The sequence below is a fragment of the Puma concolor genome, chromosome C1, assembly GCF_028749965.1.
Source record: "Puma concolor isolate L17-30 chromosome C1, mPumCon1.1.hap2, whole genome shotgun sequence".
Lineage (NCBI taxonomy): Eukaryota > Metazoa > Chordata > Mammalia > Carnivora > Felidae > Puma > Puma concolor.
The window spans coordinates 419901-440026 of NC_141674.1; the positions used below are offsets into that span (position 1 = coordinate 419901).

The following is a 20126-nucleotide window of genomic DNA, read 5'->3' on the forward strand; positions in this document are numbered from 1 at the left end:
GATGTGAGGGAGCAGGAGAGGGTTGCCAGGCACACCTGGCTGGCTACTCCCTCCTGACCACTCACCTGTCTCCCTGCAGCTGCTTGGATGTAGAGGCCATGCAGGAGGCTGCCCAGCACCTTCTAGGGACACATGACTTCAGTGCCTTCCAGTCAGCTGGCAGCCCAGCCACGAGCTCAGTGCGCACATTGCGCCGAGCTTCTGTGTCCCCTGACCTAGGCAGCCCCTTTGTCCTCCCCCAGGAGAACAGGTAATGAAAGGCACCTTGCACACTGGCCAGAGGCTGGGGGAGCTGGATTTAGATTTAGCACCTTCCTTGGTGAGGGTGGTGCAGGACACAGCTGGAGTTGGGTGCCCATCAGCAACCTCACAGGGGAGATGCTAGTCAGCTAAGTGGCATGGCCCCAACAACCATGAACCTACAGCTGTGCCCTCCCCGCCCTGGGCTGGGGTCCTGCCACACTGGGAACAGAGAATGCTTTCTCCAAGGGCTCCCAGCCCTGTCCAGCCACGGCTCATGGACTAGTAGATGGATCTTGGCAGCTGCTGAAAACACTTTGCTGGAAGAGGAGCACCAGGCCAGTGGTCCCAGCGCTACCTGGCAGGCGGTTGGTTCCACTGTTCCTGGGGCCTCTGGCCAGATGTCAGCTGTCGGCTTCCCAAACCTTCTCAGTCTGAGCCTGCACTGAAGGGAGGAGGAACTTCTGCATGATCAGCTGAAGAACCCCTACCCTGGGCCTTGGGTTTCTGGTAGAGGAGTTGGTCATGCTCACCTCCCTGCCCCAGAGCTGCCCTAGGACCTGTGCCTCAGCAGCACCTCCACCTGACAGCCCTGTCCCCACTGCCTAGGCCTCTCAGAAGGCTCTGCAGCCCCTCCCGTTCACAAGGTCTCTCCCAGCAGCTTCACTTGAGGGCAGGGTGGCCAATGGAAGCCCCTAGGGTGGAAGAGAGAGTGGAAACCAGTCTTTCCTAGCTCCCTCCCCCTGCCCCCCTCCTCTGGGGCCACAGTGCAGACTGGGGGTTGTCCTGGCCCAGGTGTCACAGGTGCCTCTATCTCTAGGTTGCAGTTCTGGAACCTGGAGTTTGAGAGCCAGTCCTTTCTGTACAGACAGGTGGGTTTTGCCTGGGCCTCCAGGGATGGGGGCGGACCCAAGGAGCTGGGTCACTATGGCAGTCTTGGCCTCGGATTGCAGGTTCGGAGAATGACAGCTGTGCTGGTGGCTGTGGGGCTGGGAGCTCTGATGCCCGCTCAGGTGAAGGTGATTTTGGAAAGCCGGGACCCCCTCGGTAGACACCAGACACGTGTGGCCCCGGCCCATGGCTTATTCCTCAAGTCAGTGCAGTACGGGAGTTTCGGTAAGGGTAGACAGCCTGGAAAAGTCCCTGCATGCACCCCAATGACTGAGCCCCTCCCAAGGTGGGGTGCTTGATGGGAGGAGGGGCTCCTGGTAGCAGCACAGCTGCAGCTCTCCTCTGTCCTAACAGGTGGGAATCCAGCCTGTGTTCAGCAGGAAAGCCAGGGCCCTGGAGGCAAGGAAGCCCCAACCAGGTTGGACAAAAAGTCTCCAGCTGCTCCCAAAAGCAGGCAGCCTGGAGTGAGGGGTCTCCTTCCCCTGGGCCCTTAGACCCAAGCCATACTCCTGACCCGGCCCCTGTGATCAAGTTCCCAGTAGGGAGGGAGGCTGAGGGGGCTCGCCTTAGGGAGCGGGGAGGGCCTTGACAGGCAGAGGCTCTGCAGCCCAGAGGAAGCTGTGGCCTGGACAGGCCCAGCCCCTGAAGAAAACCTCCTGTGCCCGGCAGGATTCACCACATGGGAGGCACAGATAATCCCCAGATGCCCAGCTGAGATCAGGGCAGCTGTGACATACTAGGCCCTGCCACTGGACCCTGCCCAGCTCTGCATTCCATGGAGCAGCAGGGACCAGCACTTGGCCATCCGGAGCCACAGCAGGCTTCTTGCCTCCCACTGGCCCGTACCTTCCAGAAGTCCCCACCTTCCTGGGTACCCCGGTCTGCCCCAGGTGGGCTGCTCTGGGTAGACCACAGGAAAAAGGTCTAGGCATCAAGAAGGGAACACCCATGTGGTCTTTGGTTCTCTTTTTACTGGACAAAATACCTCAGGAGCAACCACCCATCTCTTGGGGGCTCAGGAATAGAAATAAAGGGTGATGAAATCCCCAGGCCTATTTCTTTCCTCGGCGAGAACTGGCCAATCACGTAGGCACATAACGCTGGTTGTGTCCTCACGGACAAGTGCTGTGACCAGCCGTGGGCTCCACATCCAGGGACACAGGGAAGACCTGAGGCACAGACATGGCTCTAGAGGGAAGCCTAGGGCCCTCTGGCTGGTGATCAGCTGGCGGCCTGGGGTAGGCCCTTCTTGAGCAGTGACGTGAGGTGACTTCCCAGCTCTTCATCCTGTAGCCAGATGCAAGAGGGGGCAGTCATCTCACCTCCCCTGAGCACCATACCTGGGCAGAGCAAGGTGATGGGGTAACCCCGCCTATCCTGACCTGCCGGCTACAGGGCCCTGGAGGCCACTCACCTGGTAGGTCCAGGAGACCAACAGCACCTTGGTGCCTGGGTCCTCGGAGTGGGCCGCGGCTTGGATAAGGATGGACTCCACGGTCACAGACCCGTCGGGAAGGTGCTGCACGCAGTGCTCCTTGAGGACGCTGTGGGGAAACACTGTGAGACCTGCCTGCCTTGTACCTCTCTTCTTACCCGCCCCAGGGCCAGGAAGGGTCGGGTACCCACCTCTTCAGGTGGCTGTAGACGCGCACGGCTGTCTCCTGCTCCTTGCGAGGGTCGTGCAGATGGACACGGCAGGTGAAGCGCAGCTGGTGCTCGGCGAGACCCAGCTCCTTGAGGGCCTGCTCTGAGGACACCAGCCGGAAGTTCTGCGGGACAGGGGCAGGTCAGGGGGCATGGAGCGCCACGCCCCCGCCGTGCCCCCGCCCACGCGCACTCACACTGTCTTTCATGATCAGAGTGCCATGCAGGAGCCGGGGCTTTTTGGCATCAGGGAGAAGCCCTGTGGAGAAAGGGGCGAGGACGGGAGCTGCCATCGGGTCCACCCGCTGAGCCGCTCCCCTGCCCTGCCCTGCCCTGCGTACCCTGTGCCATCTCCCGCTTCAGCAGCCCCAGCGAGATGCCTACAGGGATGCTGGGGCTTGTGGGCAGTGTCACCGTCTCACCGTTGGCTGGCATGTAGCAGCTGACCCCTGGGCCGGAGGGGGAGGGGCAGAAAGCCTGTCAGGATCGGCTGGCTCTGCCCATGCCGATCCCACGGGCAGCCCGCGCCCCCCATTCCTCCCACATCCCGTGGCAGCCCACACCCCCCTGTGCCCCCCCAAGCCCTCCCCACACACACACCCCCACATCCCGTGGCAGCCCGCGCCCCCCCAACCCCCCACCCCCAACCTACGGAACTCCTGCTCAATCTTCTGCTTCAGGAACTCCATCTTCTTGGCCTCCCCATGCACCAGTAGCACACTCTCGGGCTCCGCCTGGCCCACCAGCTGCATGATACCCTTGGCATCGGCATGGGCACTGAAGGACATGTACTCCACCTGCATCTTGACCTCCAGCTGCAGATTCACAGTGCACACAGGCCCTTACCACAAGCAAAGGCTCAGAGGGCTCCCAAGCGAGCCAAGGTGGGGTCCGTGGAGCTATCAGGAAGTGGGGACTCACCACCTGCCGCCCCTCCATCTCCAGCTTGCGCTGCCCACTGAGGATCTTATGGCCCACGGTTCCCTGCACGCAGTAGCCAGGCATGATGACCTGTGGGGCAGTGAGGCGTGGAGCCGGCGGCCACCCTGCAGATGACACCACCCACCCCCCCATTCCTGCCTCGGGCTTCCTCTCTGTCTCTCCACCCCACCCCTGCTGCCTGTCTAAACCTGAACCTTTGATGGCCCCTTCCCCTTGCCAGCAGTTCCCCATCCCAGGCCTGAGTAGCACGTCAGCTACGGAAGCCAGAAGGCTTTACTGCCCGATGCAGAGAGGACGACACACAGCAAGGGTGGGAGCTGCCTGGGTCAGACACAGGGCCCTGGGATACTGAGCCCCGTCCTGACAACAGCAGTGCCCCCAAGCCGGGTGGAGCCCCTGCTCCCCCACCTCTGCCCAACCTCATAGGCCCTCCTGGGAGCTACACCTGGAGCCCAGATCCCTCACCATGTTCTTCTCATTCCCTGCCCACTTCCGGAAGATCTGCAGGGACTGGCCAGCATGCAGCATGCCTGGTGTGGCAAAAACAACCTGCAGGGCAGGCAGGGGACAGTCAGGGCACAGTCAGGGCAGTGGACACCCACCTGCCAAAGAACCAGCACTGGACACGAGTCCAGCCCCTCCTCTGCCCTCAGAGTCTTTTGACCCTGCACCCACCACCGGCCCCATCTTCTGACCACCCCCCCATCTTTCCCTCAGCACAGTGCACCCCACTCCCTGAGGGAGACCTGCAGGCAGGGACCACTCACACGTCCCAGACACGGAGAAGGTGCACACATGTAGACAGCCAACGCTGGCTGCCTCAGCCCAACTTGGCTACCATGGGCACAGGACAGCCATCCCCACCCCCTCCTGGCCAGGGCCTCACCATCGGACCCGGGTTGTCAGCAAATGCTCGGTCGAAAGCCTTGATGTGCTTAAACTCAAACATGTTCCTCTGGACAAAGGTCTTCCGGATCTTCTGGTTGGTCCAGGTTATGAAGAGCTTGTAGTAGTGGTTGGCCTTCTCCGTGAGGCCCGTGGAAAAGTAGATGGGGGCCTTCAGGTTCATGCGCTCCCTGCGGACCGCGCCAGGGCCACGGTGGAGGAGCTGCCGGGGCAGGGCTAGCCTGCGTCCCCCTCACACCCCAGCCCAGGCTGCATCCGTGAAGGAATCACCCCCTGCCCGCTCCCTCCTATACATCCAGGTCCCACAGAGGGGACGTAGGCACGTGACTGGGGGGCCCGGTACAAGCAGGCGCCCCAACAGACGTCAGGTACCCTGACTATACTCTGCCTAGAGCTGGACACGGACATGCCGCTGGCACCCACGCAAGCCAGGGCTCCCAGAAACCGACTGGCTACCACCTACCAGAAGGTCTCCAGCAGGATGCAGAGCTCCTGAGCGCGGCCCAGCGCAAACACAGGGATTAGCACCTGCAGGGGAAGGGCAAGGCTGGCTCAGGCAGGAACCCCTGGCCATGCTGCCCACCCAAGTTAAAGCCACCTCTGATCACAGTGGGCAGGCGGTGGTTCCCTGTGGCTGCCTTCTCAGGAACCGGCTACTATAAACACTGGCCCTGCTGGCAGCTCTGATGGCCAGGGCCTGCGTCCACTGAGAGGGCATGGCCAGGTATCCCCGAGAGTCAGAGGCCCTTTGCAGGCCACAGGTAAGGCCCCCACGCTCTGCCCTCAAGTCCTGCTCCCAGCCACAATACATCCCAAACTGACTGCATGGATGCTCTGGCCAGCCCTGGGCTGGGATCTGAGATAAGGGATGAATAAGAACCCCCGTGGTCTTCAGGGAAGTTTTTCTTCCTAATGCTGAGAACACATTCCTCCCCGCATGCCCAGAACACATGGCACCCGTCCCCTGACATGCCGGAGGTGGCGAAGGACCGTGTAGCACGGTCGGGGTGGGCACAAGGCCCAGAGCCCCGCCTGCACCAGCTACCTTCCCGCCACGCTCCACAGCCTCGTGGACCTTCTTCAGGAAGTCTCGCTCCCGGCAGCGCTTGGAGTCCCGGATGGTCGTGGCATATGTAGACTCTGTGATGAGCAGGTTGGGGCGGCATTTGTCAATCCAGGCAGCTCTATGACAGAGGTGGGCGTGGGCCAAGGTAGACAATCCACATGGCTGCAAGGCTAGGCTTCAAGGCTTAGGAGCAAAAAAACGGACCCCAGCCATAGCCTCCCTTGACCCTCTGACAAGCAGGAGGAAGAGACTCTGCCACGCACAAAGGACACGTGGTGGACGCTGAAGGCACCCAGCACACCCCTGTACATCACTGCACTCCTAGGGGGTCCACACAGGAAGAAACAAACACATAGCCTACTCACCCCAAATGCCGGTCCGGGGTCATATTATAATCACCCTGGCAAAGAATGTGGCAATAAGGCAGGTGCCTCCTCTCCCCGGCCAGGCAGTCCCTCCTGTGCCCCAGGTGCTTCCACTGACCGTGTAGACCACAGACTCTGAGCCCACTTTAATCTGGAACATGGCTGCCCCCAGCACGTGGCCTGCATAGTAGGCCTTGATTTCGAGCTCATCATCCACCTACAGAGAAGAGGCCTCAACTCAGGTCTGCAGGCTATGCTGGGTTGAAGACGATGGCAAAGGGGCCAGGGAGGTGGACACTGGGGAGGCAGAGGGCAGAAGGGAACATGGTTCTCATCACGTTTCATCATGTTTCATCATTTCCTGTTTCTCACACACAACGTCCAGTTCTCAACCAAGAGCAACCAGACATAAGAGACGAGACACCACCACAGAAAGCAAAACAACAGTCTAGAGAAGCAGACTCAGAGCTCCTAGAGTTTTCAGACATGGACTTTAAGAGGGCTGTGACTAACACATTCAGAGACATAAAAAGGACCCAGGATGTTGACCAAAAAACTAGAAACCTGTTTTTTTTTTAATGTTTATTTTTGAAGGGAGAACAAGCAGGGGAGGGGCAAAGAGAGAGGGGGACAGAGGATCTGAAGCAGGCTCCATGCTTCAGCAGAGAGCCCAACAAGGGGCTTGAACCCACAGACCATGAGATCATGACCTGAGCTGAAGTCAGATGCTCAAACAACTGAGCCACCCAGGCACCCCTAGAAATCATTTTAAAAAGTGGAAATCTAAACCAAAAATCATAATAACTCAAAGAATTCAATGTATGAATTTAACAGCACATTGCATATAACCAGAGTACCAATGCGCTAAAATATATAGAAAAGACTATCTAGCACGAAGCACAGAAAGACAAAAGCGTCAGGGAAGGTCTGAAGTGAGAGGCCTAACATTCTGCCATCTGGAGCCCTGGGCTGGAGGAGAGCAACAGGCAGGAGTAACACTGGAAGAACCTGATGAAAGACATCAGGTCACAGATCCAAGAGGCTTCACACCTGGGCAGATTCAATGAGAACAGAACAACATTCAGGCCCATCGTAGCATCCAAAAATCCACCCCCCAAAATCCAAAGAGAAGAACACAACCCTACAAGCAGTCTAAGATTAAAGATGCTCTTCCAAACAGTGAATAGAAAGACACATCCAAAGTACCAAGAAAAAAATGACAGCCAAACTAGAATTCCACACGTAATGAAAAAAGTCCTTCAGGAATGAGGGTGAAGCAGACCCATCTGCAAACAAATAAAAGAGATCGTGGGGGCGCCTGGGGCCTCAGTTAGTTGAGCATCCAACTCTTGATTTCGGCTCAGGTCATGATCCCAGGTCGTGGGACTGAGCCCCATGTTGGGCTCTGCACTGAGCATGAAGCCTGCTTAAGATTCTCTTTCTCTTTCTCTTTCTTTCTCTTTCTCTTTCTTTCTCTCTCTCCCCCACGACCTCTAAAATATTTTTTTAAATAAAAACAAAAATAAGAATAAATAGAATTCATTACCCACCAATCCACACTGGTGTTCTCTAGCAGGAAGACAAATTAGAAAGTGAACAACACAAGAAGCAGAGAGGGTAAACACAGAGAAGACTTTGTCGGAATTAGTCAAGAAGTCCTGCTGAGTTTCCTGTGTACCGAGCAAATCAAAGTCAAGGCGAACGACAGCCTAAGTCAGGGAAGGGACAAGCAGATTTACGGCATTCTAAGAGCTTTCCAATACACAGAGGCGAAAGCTCCAAGTACCTTAGAGCGTCGTCACAAATGCGTTTTGTAGCCTCTACCACTACGAGAATGAGAAGAGCATGAAGTTACTAACCAAATAAAAGAGAAGCAGAAATTTTAAAAAATTAATCCGAAAAAGGCAATAATGGAAAGAAGAAACATAGAACAGACAAGTCAAATAGGAAGCAAATGGTAAGAAGGTAGAGCTAAGCTCAAAGTTATTAAATGTGGAGTCCAAACGCTCCATCTGGACAGGTTATCAAGCTAGATTTTTTAAAAAGAAAAAAAAAAAAAGGAAGAAAGAAAGAAACCAACACCTCTTTTGCTCAGGCCCATGGTGCCGGCAGGACAGGCTAGTGTCAGTCCTCACACTGCCAGGATGCTCCCCAGCCACAGACAAGATTAGAAGCAGCAAAGCCAACAGGACAAGGAGGCCCATGGGGCCTGAAGGCCAACCCTTGTGGAGGCGCTTCCCATGCACAGGGAATGTGCCGGAAAAAGTAGGGGTTGAAACCAGACAGCCAAATTCTGCCATCAGGAAGTGTATCAGGGTCCAGCTGATCAAGAACGACAAAAGAAATCTCAGCCTTTGTACCCAATGACAGCTGTTTGAATTTTATTGAGGAAAATTCTGAAGTTCTGGTTGCTGGATTTGGTCACAAAGGTCATGCTGTCGGTGACACTCCTGGAGTTCGCTTGAAGGTTTTGTCAAAGTAGCCAATGTCTCTCCTTTGGCCTTACACAAAGGCAAAATGGAAAGACCAAGATCCTCAATTTGATGGTGAACACATGACAGTAGGAAATTTTCATACACAAACAAAAACAAAAACAAATTACATGCCACTTAAAAGAGCTACATTTAAAACATGATGCAGGGGCGCCTGCATGGCGCAGTCGGTTAAGTGTCTGACCCTTGATTTCGGCTCAGGTCACGATCTCACAGTTCATGACATTGCGCTCTATGCTGCCAGCACACAGCCTGCTTGGGATTCTCTCTCTCTCTCTGCCCCTCCCCACACACACATGCGCGCTCTCTGTCTCTTTCTCAAAATAAATAAACTTAAAAAATAAAAACAAATTAAAAAAACATCTGAAACGTGTTGTAGTAAAGTTGAAAATAAAGCAATGGAAAAAGCCATGCCATGCAAACAGTAACCAAAGGTGGGAAAGGCAGGGATGGGGTAATGTTACCAGAAACACAGACTTTAAGGTAAGAAGCGTTATTAAAGATAAATACACATATTTGTATTGACGAGAGGTTCAACCAGAAGGATAAAACAACCCAAAATATATAGGCACCTAATAACAAGCGAAACCCACTGACTCTAAGGAGAAACAGACAAATCTACAATCCTTGTGCTAAGTTTTACCCAATTTGATTGCATTTGCCTGCTTAAAACCTTAACCTTCCTCCGTGACCCACATATGACACTTACCGAGACAAAGCCCAAGCTCCACAGCTAGTACTGGGTGCCCTCCAGGGCTTGCCCATCTCACTGTCCGGTCTCCACCTTCTTACATGTGTTCAGACGCACGGCTGGGTGAGCAGCAGAAGCTCTGTGCACTTCATGGGCACTCTAGTGCCCCCCTCCCACCCTGAATCTGGGCTGGGTCCCTACATGCTTGCCCGCTGCTGCCTCCTAGTGGCCCCACAGTATCAGACAGAGAGTGGGATGGGGTCTGTTAGGACCCTGACCTGGACCGTCTGGTGGAGGTGGACAGCTACCACCTTTTTCATACAGTCTTTGATCATCTGGGAGGTAAAGAAGTTGGCCTCGCCCTTCTTGTCCACAGCAATCTTGCGGTAGTCCTCCAGCAGGATGGGGCAGATGGCCTGGGTGGGGTGGGTCATGTAGATGGGCCCGTCGTAGCCCACCATCTCGCTGAAGTAGGGGAGTGCCCCACAGTGGTCCAGGTGGAAGTGGCTGAGGGTGCAACATAGATCAGCCCAGGGCCACTGCTCCCCGAGCAAGCCCGCCCCCACAGCCCCTCCACACCAGGGCCCCACCGTGTGTCAGATGTCATCCTAAGTACTGCAGAGTAGGAGGCAGCAAAACAGATGAAAACTGCTACCTTCCTGGAACCTACAATCTAAGTGTCTGGTAAAGCAGTGAGCATTAAAGAAGTAATGCTTGCATCAGAGGTGTACGTTTTCTACGGTCAAATAGAAAGTAGCTGAGAAGGGGACAGGGCATCAGGAGAGCTGCCCTCTCCGGCAGATGGATGGAAAGACCCCATGGCATGTGAGCCAGGCCAGGAAGGCACTGGGGCAGAGGGAACAGAGTGCTGTGGGTCCACAAACAGAGCAAACCGCTACATCAAGCCCATGTCCAAGAAGGGACTGAGTCCACAGGAGCCTCACAGCAGCTGAGGATGAGGCCGCCTTGGGCCACCAGGTCCCTGGCTTGCAAGGTGCGGGGAGAAGACCAGCAGGAGGCTGCTCTGGTCATCTGGCCACATGGCAAAGTTGAAGGTCAGGAAAAGGGCTGGACCCACAAACTGTGGGCTGTCTGGGTGGAGTGTGAGGAAGAGGAGGAAAGCAGGAGCTCCATTCAGCCAGGCTGGGGAGCTCAACCATCACCAGAGAAGAGCTGGACCATGAGACTAGAGATCAGGGGCAGGGTGGATGAGGATGTATGGGAAGGTCTGAGGACTGAGGACGAGCAGGGAGGGTGTAGTCACCGCTGCCAAATGCTGTTGAGAGGCTGAGTGAGGAAGTCTGAGAAGCAGCCCAGGGGTTCAAGGTGAAATGTGCCATCTTTGCATTGGGGGCAGTGGCCTCCCTGCCACGGGCTATTGCCCTAACACCACCTCATCTTCTTGGGGCACCTGGGGCTCTCATCCATGACACTCAGGGGCAGAGCCAATAGGCACCCACAGCACAGAGCGCCCCTTGCCTCCACAGGGCTGATCAAAGCCTGTCAAGGGGCAACCGTGAACACCTATAAGCTCACGCAGACACAGCCTCCAGGACCACCGTTCAGAGGTGGAGAGGGCCAGCCCTGGGGGTGAGTCACATAAGCAACCTGGAACAGAACCTGGGCCCGCAACACCCCACAGCCTGCAGCCTCCACGGGCCCCGGGGGCTCTCCTGGGCCCACTAGGGCCCCCGAAGTGGGGTCAGATGTGAGCCGACATCACACTATGACCAGCAGCCAATGGGCACTCACCTGATGATCACACAGTCCAGGAAGTCGGTCAGCCGGCCATTGCGGGTGATGTAGGAGAAATCAGGGAAGCGCCTCTGAGAAGCCAAGAAAAAGGGTCAGAACGCAGCTGCCCTGGGTCTGCAGGTGATGGAAGTGGCGGGCAGCCAGCACTCCAGGGAGCGACTCCCAGGAGTGGGGAATAAAGGCACAGGCTGAGCCTGGGCACTAATACCCCCACCCTGGCAGGCCACACCAGGACCATCGACTGTTCACAGCCTCTGAAAACCCAGGGAGGGGTCAAACCGCCAGAACCAGTAACCAAGCCAGAAGCCCTGCCTGGGAAGCACTGAGCTGCCCCACATGACCCTGCAGGAGCCCGCGAGCCGCTGCTCTGGTACAGATCAACGCTTCCACGCAGGGTACCCCACCTGTCAAGTGGTGGGGTCCGGGGCTGCCAGGGAAGGCAGTGACCCCAGACCCACCTGCCTCCCACCACTGCCCACTTGCCCAAACTGTCCCTACTCTATGGGTCAGAGCCTGAGGCTCTAAAGCCTGGGATCCTACTGAGAACAGCAACAAGGAACAGGTAGTGTGAGGTCCCTCCAGGGACCTCCACCTTCCCTCAGGACTCACGTCGTCATTGAAGCCCATGTGCATTCCGCAGTCCAGCATGACATTCTTGCCCCCGATGGAGACCAGGATGCAGCTTCGGCCCACATCCTGGCCAGCTCCTGAACAGGAAGGCGGGATGAGGTGCTGCCACCCCCTTCCCACTTCCCCCATGTCCGTTTCCCTGCTGCTGCAAGTGATGGCCCCAGCCGCCTGCCTCAGGCCTCCAGTGGGTGCTCTGGGTCCCCGGCCCTGCAGAACCCTCAGTGGGTTGGGGAAACTAGATCCCCACGGCTGCTGTGTGGACAAAGGGTGAGGCAAGAAGCACTGTCACCTCCACACACAGGCCAGGGAGATGTGCAGGGAAGGGACAAAGGGCCAAGCGAGTTCCAGCCCATGTGCCCTCCCCTACTGCACCTCCGAGCCTCAGGCCCTGCCACTACCACCTAGGTCAGACAGAAAACGCCCCTCACCTCTCGAGGGAGCAGCCTACCTGCTGCCGCTGACCTCAACCGTCAAAGGCCAGGGGATGTGCAACAGGTGCTGGACCGTGGTCCTGGCACTTAATAGGGGCAAGCTGATGCTCCACGAGGCCTCGCCACCCCTCGTGAAACCTCAACTGGGGTGACATCCGAGCTGTGGGGACCCTCCCCCAGGGCCTACTCCCAGAAGGCATCAAGCGCCTCCAGGTGGTGCCACTGCAGAGGGACACTGTGCAGTAGCTTTAGCCCAGCCATGGGGAGACAGGGCCCCAGCTGTCCAGCAATGACCAGCTACAGTGGCCTCAGTGCAGATGCCCCATCACTGCACCCCCTCAAGACATTCCCAGTCCAGACTTAACCTGAGTCCTATCCATGTTCTTGACTTCGAGTCCTACCAGCTGCTCCAGCCCCAGCAGGACACATCCCAGCAATCTCTTCTGGCCATGTGTCATCTCCTCTGGGGTCTGGAGGCCCAGGAAGAAAGGGACATACCCTTGCATGATGTCACCAAATGACCTGCTTTCTATCCTGATCCTACAAGCCTCCCTCTACCAGCCACGCGAACCTTCCATTAACACCACACACACGAGGGTGACCAGGCCATGGCTCAGAGCAGGACCCTGGCTGGTCCTTGAGAAGCTTCAGTCACCCATGACAATAGTAGGCGATCCTAGCCAAGAGCTCAGCCACAGGCCTTGTCCTGAAGGTCTCTCAAAGGTCTGCTCCTGACCCATCAGGACGATGGCAGTGTCTCAGCTGTCTGCCCACTGCTACATCTTCAGCCCTAAAGCTGTGCCCAGAGGCCCTCCAAACATTTGTGACAGGGGAAAGGGGAAGGCTGCCTCTCTTTACAGAGGACGTGAAATCACAGAAGTCATAGGATCAGTCCACAGGCACATGGCTCCTAAGCACAGGGCCAGGGACGGTTTCTGGACTCCAGAGCTCAGCTCTGAGACACTGGCCACCTGCTCCCACCAGGACCCACAACAATCCCGGGGAGCAAGGATGGAGGCCTGAACTGGGCAGGAAGATGGGGAACGGTCGACGGCACACAAAAAGAGGCAGGACTCCGGAGAAAATAAAAGAGACACCATGTCCGCAGAAGCTTACGTTCTAGGGCAAACAGACGATAACCACATAGATCAGACGCACTGAGTGCGTCATGGAGAAGATTAAGGCAGAGAAGGGAACCCAAAAACTTCCAGAACCATACCAGGTAAGTCCTCCACAAAATGACTTCTGAGTAGTGTGCAGAGGGACAGCCAAGATGGGAGGGGCAGCTGTGCAAAGGCTGTGTGGTAGGACAGCCTTTGGGACTCTCCGTATCTGACCAGAGAGCCCATGAGGTACAAACCGGCAAAGGAAAACAAGAGAAATAGTTCTGCTTTGATGGTGCTGCGGCCTTGGGAGCACATCCAGGTGCAGATCTGGGGTAACAAAAGCAGTAGAAAGAACTGCTTTCTTTCAAGGAGAACAGGGGACAAATCGTGAAGGGGCAGGCTGGAAGGAGGCTCCCGCAGAGGCCCGTGGAAGGGAGCCAAAGGCAGGGAAGAGTGTGGGTCACAGCAGCCAGAGGGGACCCTGCGCCAACAGCTGCCAGCGTCTGTAGGAGTGACCTGTATGGCAGCAAAGAGATGTGTACTCTGACCTGGCAGGCGAGGGGCAGGGGCCTTCATTGTGACTGTCAACAGCTCAGGGTCCACACAAAGGACTGGGTGGGCTGTTTTTTTTTTTTTTCAACGTTTATTTATTTTTGGGACAGAGAGAGACAGAGCATGAACGGGCGAGGGGCAGAGAGAGAGGGAGACACAGAATCGGAAACAGGCTCCAGGCTCTGAGCCATCAGCCCGACGCGGGGCTCGAACTCACGGACCGTGAGATCGTGACCTGGTTGAAGTCGGACGCTTAACCGACTGCGCCACCCAGGCGCCCCTGGGTGGGCTGTTTTAAGGAAGAGCTCCACCATGAGAAAGGATATGCAGCTGCGTGGAACATCTGTGCAGGAAAACGCTCCCCACACACAACCCAGTGTAGGAGGTAGGTTCTGGAACAGCAGAGCAGGAGTGCTGGAAGGATGCCCAGAGACACCTAGAGGGTTGGCCACCAAAATGATAACCCAGTTGTTTCTGGGACTCTGGATTCCCAGTGATCTTTCATCCTTCACAGTGTTCTGCACTGTCTGGGCTTTTAAAAGTGTTCGTTTATATCTTTTACAAAATTCAAAGCTTTTTTTTTTCTCTTTTTAGCGTCGCAGGGATCATGTAAGACCAGGGCTGAACTGAGAGTGAATGGCTGCATTGGGTAAACGGGAAGCTGCAGGTAACGGGTGCGAGACGATGGAGGAGGCGAAAGGAAGCAGAGGCAGGGAGGAAAGGCGACCTAAAGCATCAGTCCATGTGGACAAAAGCTGGCGCAGCGATGATGGAGACCCTGTGCCTCTACGGTGACGGCGTCCGGAGGGCAGGCCCCAGGAGAAGGTGCAGAGACAGTCTGCTCAGGCCTGCTTTTCACCGTGAAGAAAGCTGGGGACGCAGCGGGCCGGGACCCGACCCCAAAACCGTCCCTCCGGTGCTCCTCCGAGCTTCTCCACACAGGGCCTGAGCCGGGAGCGGGAGCCGGCCCGAGGCCTCCGAGGACGACAGCTGTGGCCTCTGGGAACCTGGCCGGCCCTCTGCGCCCCCGCGGCTCGTCCCCACACCACCGCCCGGCCCCGCGACCGCGAGGCCGGCCGAGCGCGCCTCACTCACCCAAGGGAGTGACCCTGATCTCGGGCATGCTGTCGGGCGGGCTCCCAGGCCCCGTCGCCTCTGCGCTCACCGAGCCAGCGGGACCACTTCGACGACGAAATCCCGGACCCAGGACCTCCGCCGCGCGCCACAACCCACGACACCGCACCGCGCAGGCGCGATCCCAACGGCGCCAGCTTCCGGTGCGCCCGCCGGAAACGCCGGCCCACGCATTGAGCCTCGGGATTGGGCAAGCGGCAACCAATCCCGGACTGCAGGGCGGTGGTCGGGGGCGGGGCGGCGGGTCCCGCGGCGGCGACGGCGGCGACGGCGGCGGCGGCGGCGGCGCAGGTGAACGACGGCGGCGCAGGTGTGCGGAGGGCGGCGGGCTCGGGCCTGAGGCAGGGGAGCAGATACCAACCGAACTGGACAGGTGGGCCTGGGCATCGCCAAGGGGCTAGACGCGGGAGGGGGTGGCCGAACACTCGGCTTCCACGCCTCCCTGGACGCTGGGCTCTTGCTCAATCCTTGGGCCTCAGCTGGAGCTGGACCCGCCTAGGACTGGGGCCCCACTCTGCCCGAGCCCCGGGTCCGAGCCCGGCGCCACCTGGAGCTCCCGAGTCCCGGGTCCCAGCCCGGTGCCACCTGGAGCTCCCTTCCCGAACGAGACTTAGAAAGCTTCCTGAACAGGGCCTCGCTCCTGCCGGCTGGGCCTGGGGTGCCAGGGTGAGTGCCCCCTTCTCCTGTGGGGACCTTCAGCCTGCTTCAGCCATGGAGCTGGGGTGCTCAGGCAGCTCTCCTGCCGAGACTTGATCTTGGGGCAGTGAGCTGACCCTGGGGAAGCCTTGGCCGTGCCCTGCATCACCTCCTCAGAGCTGGCAGGCTGCCTGCCCCGGCTGCACAGCCAATGTCCTTCCTGTTTCCAAGCTCTGAAGGGTTCCCAGCAGATCCTCTTGGCTGCTGGCTCAGGTTCTGGACAGGAAGGCCAGGCCCACAGGATGTCTGGTGGCCAGGAACGTAGCCCTGAAGGCTTCATAGACCATCTGCTCAGTGGACAGAAGACAGGCCCTGAGAGAGGGGAGGGGCGTGCCGGAAGTCTCCAGAGCACCATTTTCCTGAGGCCAGGCACAGCTGTCCCCCACACCTGAAGACAGGGTGAGCTCATCTCTGGGGGCTCTGCCCAATGCCAAGCACATGGCCCAACCCATGGGGCCTCCAGGGCCTCAGCAGCCACGAGACCCCAACAGATGCTCTTGGCAGCCTGGGTGGCAGACAGGGCAGGGCGTGCTGGCCCATTTCCCCAGAAATGAAGGACCAAGTCTTAAGACATTGAGTTACCTACCTGCCCCCAGAGTGGAAGATAGAACCTGCAAGGGCACCCAGGGCACCTAGCGCTGGCTAGGGTTCTTGCCACAGCTTGGGCAGCCTCCCTCCCTCCCTCAAGGAGAAGCCCTGCAGAGCTTCCAGCACTAGGGACCGGGAACCCCCAGGCCCAGTGGGGTGAGGGCTCATCCTGGATGGTGAGGTGCAGCTGAGTCCCCAGGGACCGTCAAAGCCCAACTGCAGTGCTGACCCTGGGTGCCCAGGACAGCAGAGGCTGGGTTGTCCAGTGGCACCCACTCAGTATGTGGGCACTTGAATGTTTATGGAGTGACTGCGTTAACGTGAGCAGAATCTAGGGCAGAACTCTGGCCTGGGGCACTTCCGGAAGGTTCCCTGTGGCTGTCTTCAGAGTGTAGAAGGACCTTTGACCCAGCTGCCTTTCCGTGTGGGACCTGTACAGTTCCAGTAGGAAAAGATTGGTGTCTGTCTGTCCGGCAGTGCTGACTCTGTAGCCTCTGCTCTGGCTTTCAGGACGCAGCAGTGAGCAAGGAAGGACTCGACCCACCTGGCCACCCTTCATGGCCCTCCTCCTCACTCTACTGTCTCTTTTTCCATAGTACTCATCTTTTTTTGCTCACCATGTTGGAATTTTCTGGTTTTGTTTCTGTCTGACAACCTCCCCAAGAATGTTGCCCTGATAGGCAGGGCTGTTTGTCTCATGGGGCGTCCAAGTGCCTGGGAGAGCAATTGGCTCTGGGCAGGGACTCAGCTGGTGTTTCTGCAACTGGCAAAAACAGGTGCTCTGGTGAGAGACAAGCAAGAAATGAGCAGGAACACAGGCTGCAGGTGAGATCGGCGCAGCGATGGTGCAAGCCAAGTGACACGACAGGGCCACGCTGACATCTGTGGGCACGTGTTCCGGGCAGAGGGCAGCTTCAGGTCACTGAGTTCAAGCTTGTGGCCCAAGCAGAGTGAAGCAGGCTCCAGGGGAGAAGGGGCCTGGCCGGGGGATGGATCCCACTCCGGGTCTTCTTGCGGGGGTGGGGGGGCAGCGGGATCCCAGCTGTTGCTTTCTGCCCCTCCCCCCACCCTGAAGTAATGACTCAGGGAGCAAGCTGACTCACAGGGACACAACCCCCCCGCCAGCCTGGCTCCCTGTGTGTTTCAGTGTGTGTTGGAAAATGGGCGACCTGGAGTCGGACTTCAACCTGAAAGTTGTCTTAGTCAGTTTCAAGCAGTGTCTCAACGAGAAGGAGGAGGTGCTGCTGGATCACTACCTCGCTGGCTGGAGGGGGCTGGTCAGGTACATTCGGGGGCACTGCCCTGTGGGCCCCCACACAAAGGTGGGGCCTTTCTGGCCACACTTCCCGCATGCTATGCTATGCACTGTGCACACCAGGCTCCTGCCTGCCCGGAACTGGTCAGCCGTTCTCGTTCGCCACCTGGCTGGCAGCACCGAACCTTACCACGCCTGCTGGCACGTGGACATGTACCCCAGGAGGTGGGGGGAAGTCTCCCCTGCACCCTGGGCTGAGCTCCTGCTTCCCCTCGAGCAGGTTCCTGAACAGCCTGGGTGCCATCTTCTCCTTCATCTCTAAGGATGTCACCACAAAGCTACAGATCATGGAGCGTCTGTGCAGTGGCCCACAGCAGGAGCACTACAGCAGCCTGCAGTCCATGATGGCCTACGAGGTGGGCAACCGGCTGGTGGACCTCGAGCGTCGTTCCCAGCACCCCGACTCAGGCTGCCGGACAGTGCTCCGGCTACACCGCGCCCTGCGCTGGCTACAGCTCTTCCTGGAAGGTCTGCGCACCAGCCCCGAGGACGCGCGTACTGCCGTGCTCTGCACCGACTCCTACAACGCCTCTCTGGCTGCCTACCACCCCTGGATCATCCGCCGGGCCGTCACCGTGGCCTTCTGTACGTTGCCCACACGCAAGGTCTTCCTGGAGGCCATGAACGTGGGGTCCCCAGAGCAGGCCGTGGAAATGCTGGGCGAGGCCCTGCCCTTCATTGAGCGTGTCTACGATGTCTCCCAGAAACTCTACACTGAGCATTCCCTGCTGAACCTGCCCTGAGGGCCAGCGGGTGAGGTGGGGCATGTTTCTCCTTTCTAGAGCTGGGCTGGGGCAGCCAGAACCCATCAGGCCCACCATGGAGATTTGTGGGTGCCCCAGGAATGGGAAATACGCTTTCCCCTGCCAGCTGAGCTACGGGCCCAGCATAGCCCACTCGGGCTGAGCTTCTGGGCTGCAGCATGGGGGCTGTGACAGAGAAGGCAAGCCCTGGCCATCGCTCCTCCTTGTTGTCTTGCTCTGACCAAGGGCACCTTGGCTTCACCCTCAACCAGGTTATACGTGTGCAACCAGGCCTTGCCCGGATGGGTAAAGTGCCGAAGGCGGGGAGGGTAAGGGCAGTATCCGTGTTCATGCGAAACCCTGAAAAGCTGCCTCCTGCCTGTGAGCCAAGTGTGTGAAATGGGGCGAAGTCACAGGTCCCCACAGTGCAGAGACTTCATCCTGCTTGCCAGCAAACTCACCCAGCAGGTGCTTCTCTGTCCCTGGCCCATCTCGGTGTCAGGCCCTGGGTGCAGTGCCTAGGTCCAGGTGCCCGGGCCCCTCCACACGGGGTTGGCTGTCCCCAGGACAGGGATGGAACCCCTGGGCAGCAGTGGACAGGCCCTCTCCCTGTCCCTCACCTCCTTGTTAGCCAGGGTCCCACATGTCCTCAGCAGCAACATGCAGGAGCCAAAGCCCTGAGCGGAGGCCTGCCCTGCCTCTAGTTCTGCACACTTATCAGCTGCCCCCTGCAGCCACCCTGTCATTCAGGTGCTCCCCCAGGCAGCTGCCTGTGAGTCTGCACAGCACAACTCCAAAGCTCTAGAGAGCCCATGACTCTGCTGGTCCAGTTCTGGCCTCTCCCTCCCCATCATCCAACAAGATGCTGCATTCCATCCTCCCCGTCCCTACAGAGCTCAGGAGACCCGGGATGATATGGCACACGGAGAGAGCCTGGACCCTTTTGCCCAGCTGACAGGCCAGCCGTCACCAGACACTTGGGGACCTAGCGTCTCCTACTGGCTCTTCACTGTGAGCTCAGGGCCCTCAATGCCGAGGGGACCGTATCCACCATATGGAGATGTGCGTAAGTGTGAACTTGCAGAGACCCTGGGAAAATGTAATACGGGTGATGGATTTTCAGACATCAATAAATTCCCCTTCTGGAGCAGGTGGTACGCTCCAGGATGGGGGCTATTTGCTGCGTCAAGCACTAGCTTACTGCAGGGGAGGCGTGACCCCGTGGGGGCTTAGGCCCCACTGCCAGGCTCACAGGGCAGCGGCAACCATGGGGACACGTGGCATGTCTCGGCCAGCAGGGGGCAGGGACATGCTGCCCGTCCGTCCTTGCGCAGGCTTTAGCTTGCCCCCCACCCCGAGCCCCCGCTGAGGTCCACATTATCCCCATTTTGTAGTTGAGAAAACAATCACACAAGGGCCTGGGTTGGAAGGGCAGGTCTGAGGCCAACTACACAGCTTGTAAGGAGAATGTGGAAGGGGAGCTGCCTTGTGCCACACGGTGGTTGGGACGGAAAGAGAACATGTATCAGACCCAAACAGCGGTGTCCCGTGCCACCTCCGCCACCTCCAGGTCTGCTGCTTCACCCTGTCCAGCGCTACCCTAGGCCCAGTAGGGACCGCAGCACCGTGTGGTGCCAGAGCCTGCGAGGACAGCCTGGCGTCCACGAGGACCAGAGAGAGAGCCAGTGCTGCACGTATGTGCACACATGCGCATGAAAATGTTCAGGTGCCACGCACTGCATACATGTCATGCGTTTGTGTGTGTGGTGTGTGCAGGTACAGTGCATCAAGTGTGTGTTCTGCACATGTGTGCACATCCCGAGAGCACCATGCAGCAGGGGCCCTCCCCACAGGCAGCAAAGACCAGATCCCAGACCACCTCCTATAAACATCTGCCAGGCCCCAGCCAGGGCGGGGTCCACCTGGAGCTCTCCCACTC

General features: G+C 58.1%; 3 protein-coding genes and 1 pseudogene across 11 annotated transcripts in view; 3 read left to right on the top strand and 1 right to left on the bottom strand.

Annotated features, from left to right (window-relative positions):
- Positions 1 to 2176, top strand: part of PUSL1 (pseudouridine synthase like 1) — a 3780-nt gene extending 1604 nt beyond the window's left edge. Inside the window, exons 5-8 of one of the 2 annotated variants that reach the window (XM_025912191.2) lie at positions 80 to 250; positions 1061 to 1112; positions 1194 to 1356; positions 1486 to 2176. In XM_025912191.2, coding sequence (XP_025767976.1) covers positions 80 to 250; positions 1061 to 1112; positions 1194 to 1356; positions 1486 to 1625 — 526 coding nt within the window. In that variant the 3' untranslated portion in view covers positions 1626 to 2176. Of the gene's footprint in view, positions 1 to 79; positions 251 to 1060; positions 1357 to 1485 lie in introns of both variants that reach the window. The other variant, XM_086715354.1, reaches the window with a different exon arrangement.
- Positions 2083 to 14976, bottom strand: INTS11 (integrator complex subunit 11). 2 transcript variants are annotated; one of them, XM_086715344.1, is made up of 17 exons: positions 14807 to 14976; positions 11602 to 11699; positions 10990 to 11063; positions 9516 to 9744; positions 6173 to 6271; positions 6055 to 6089; positions 5669 to 5807; positions 5087 to 5151; positions 4604 to 4793; positions 4183 to 4266; positions 3697 to 3786; positions 3428 to 3590; positions 3117 to 3224; positions 2973 to 3034; positions 2758 to 2900; positions 2546 to 2675; positions 2083 to 2418 (listed from the first exon to the last, which is right to left on the bottom strand). In XM_086715344.1, exons 1-17 carry the CDS (start codon positions 14832 to 14834, stop codon positions 2353 to 2355), a joined length of 1803 nt encoding a protein of 600 aa, XP_086571470.1. In that variant the 5' UTR covers positions 14835 to 14976; the 3' UTR covers positions 2083 to 2352. The 2 variants fall into 2 exon arrangements, with proteins under 2 accessions (XP_086571470.1, XP_086571469.1); XM_086715343.1 differs by lacking the exon at positions 14807 to 14976 and adding an exon at positions 13273 to 13780.
- Positions 8154 to 9090, top strand: LOC112869898 (small ribosomal subunit protein uS12 pseudogene; annotated as a pseudogene).
- A 102-nt stretch (positions 14977 to 15078) lies between the features above and the next one.
- Positions 15079 to 19337, top strand: CPTP (ceramide-1-phosphate transfer protein). 7 transcript variants are annotated; one of them, XM_086715356.1, is made up of 4 exons: positions 15079 to 15218; positions 17277 to 17411; positions 17665 to 18197; positions 19081 to 19337. In XM_086715356.1, the coding sequence occupies exons 2-3, from the start codon at positions 17290 to 17292 to the stop codon at positions 18185 to 18187; spliced, it is 645 nt and encodes a 214-aa protein (XP_086571482.1). In that variant the 5' UTR covers positions 15079 to 15218; positions 17277 to 17289; the 3' UTR covers positions 18188 to 18197; positions 19081 to 19337. The 7 variants fall into 7 exon arrangements, with proteins under 7 accessions (XP_086571482.1, XP_086571481.1, XP_086571484.1 ...); XM_086715355.1 differs by having other exon boundaries at positions 17665 to 19337; XM_086715358.1 differs by having other exon boundaries at positions 15101 to 15218; positions 17255 to 17411; positions 17665 to 19337.
- Positions 19338 to 20126: the final 789 nt, after the last annotated feature.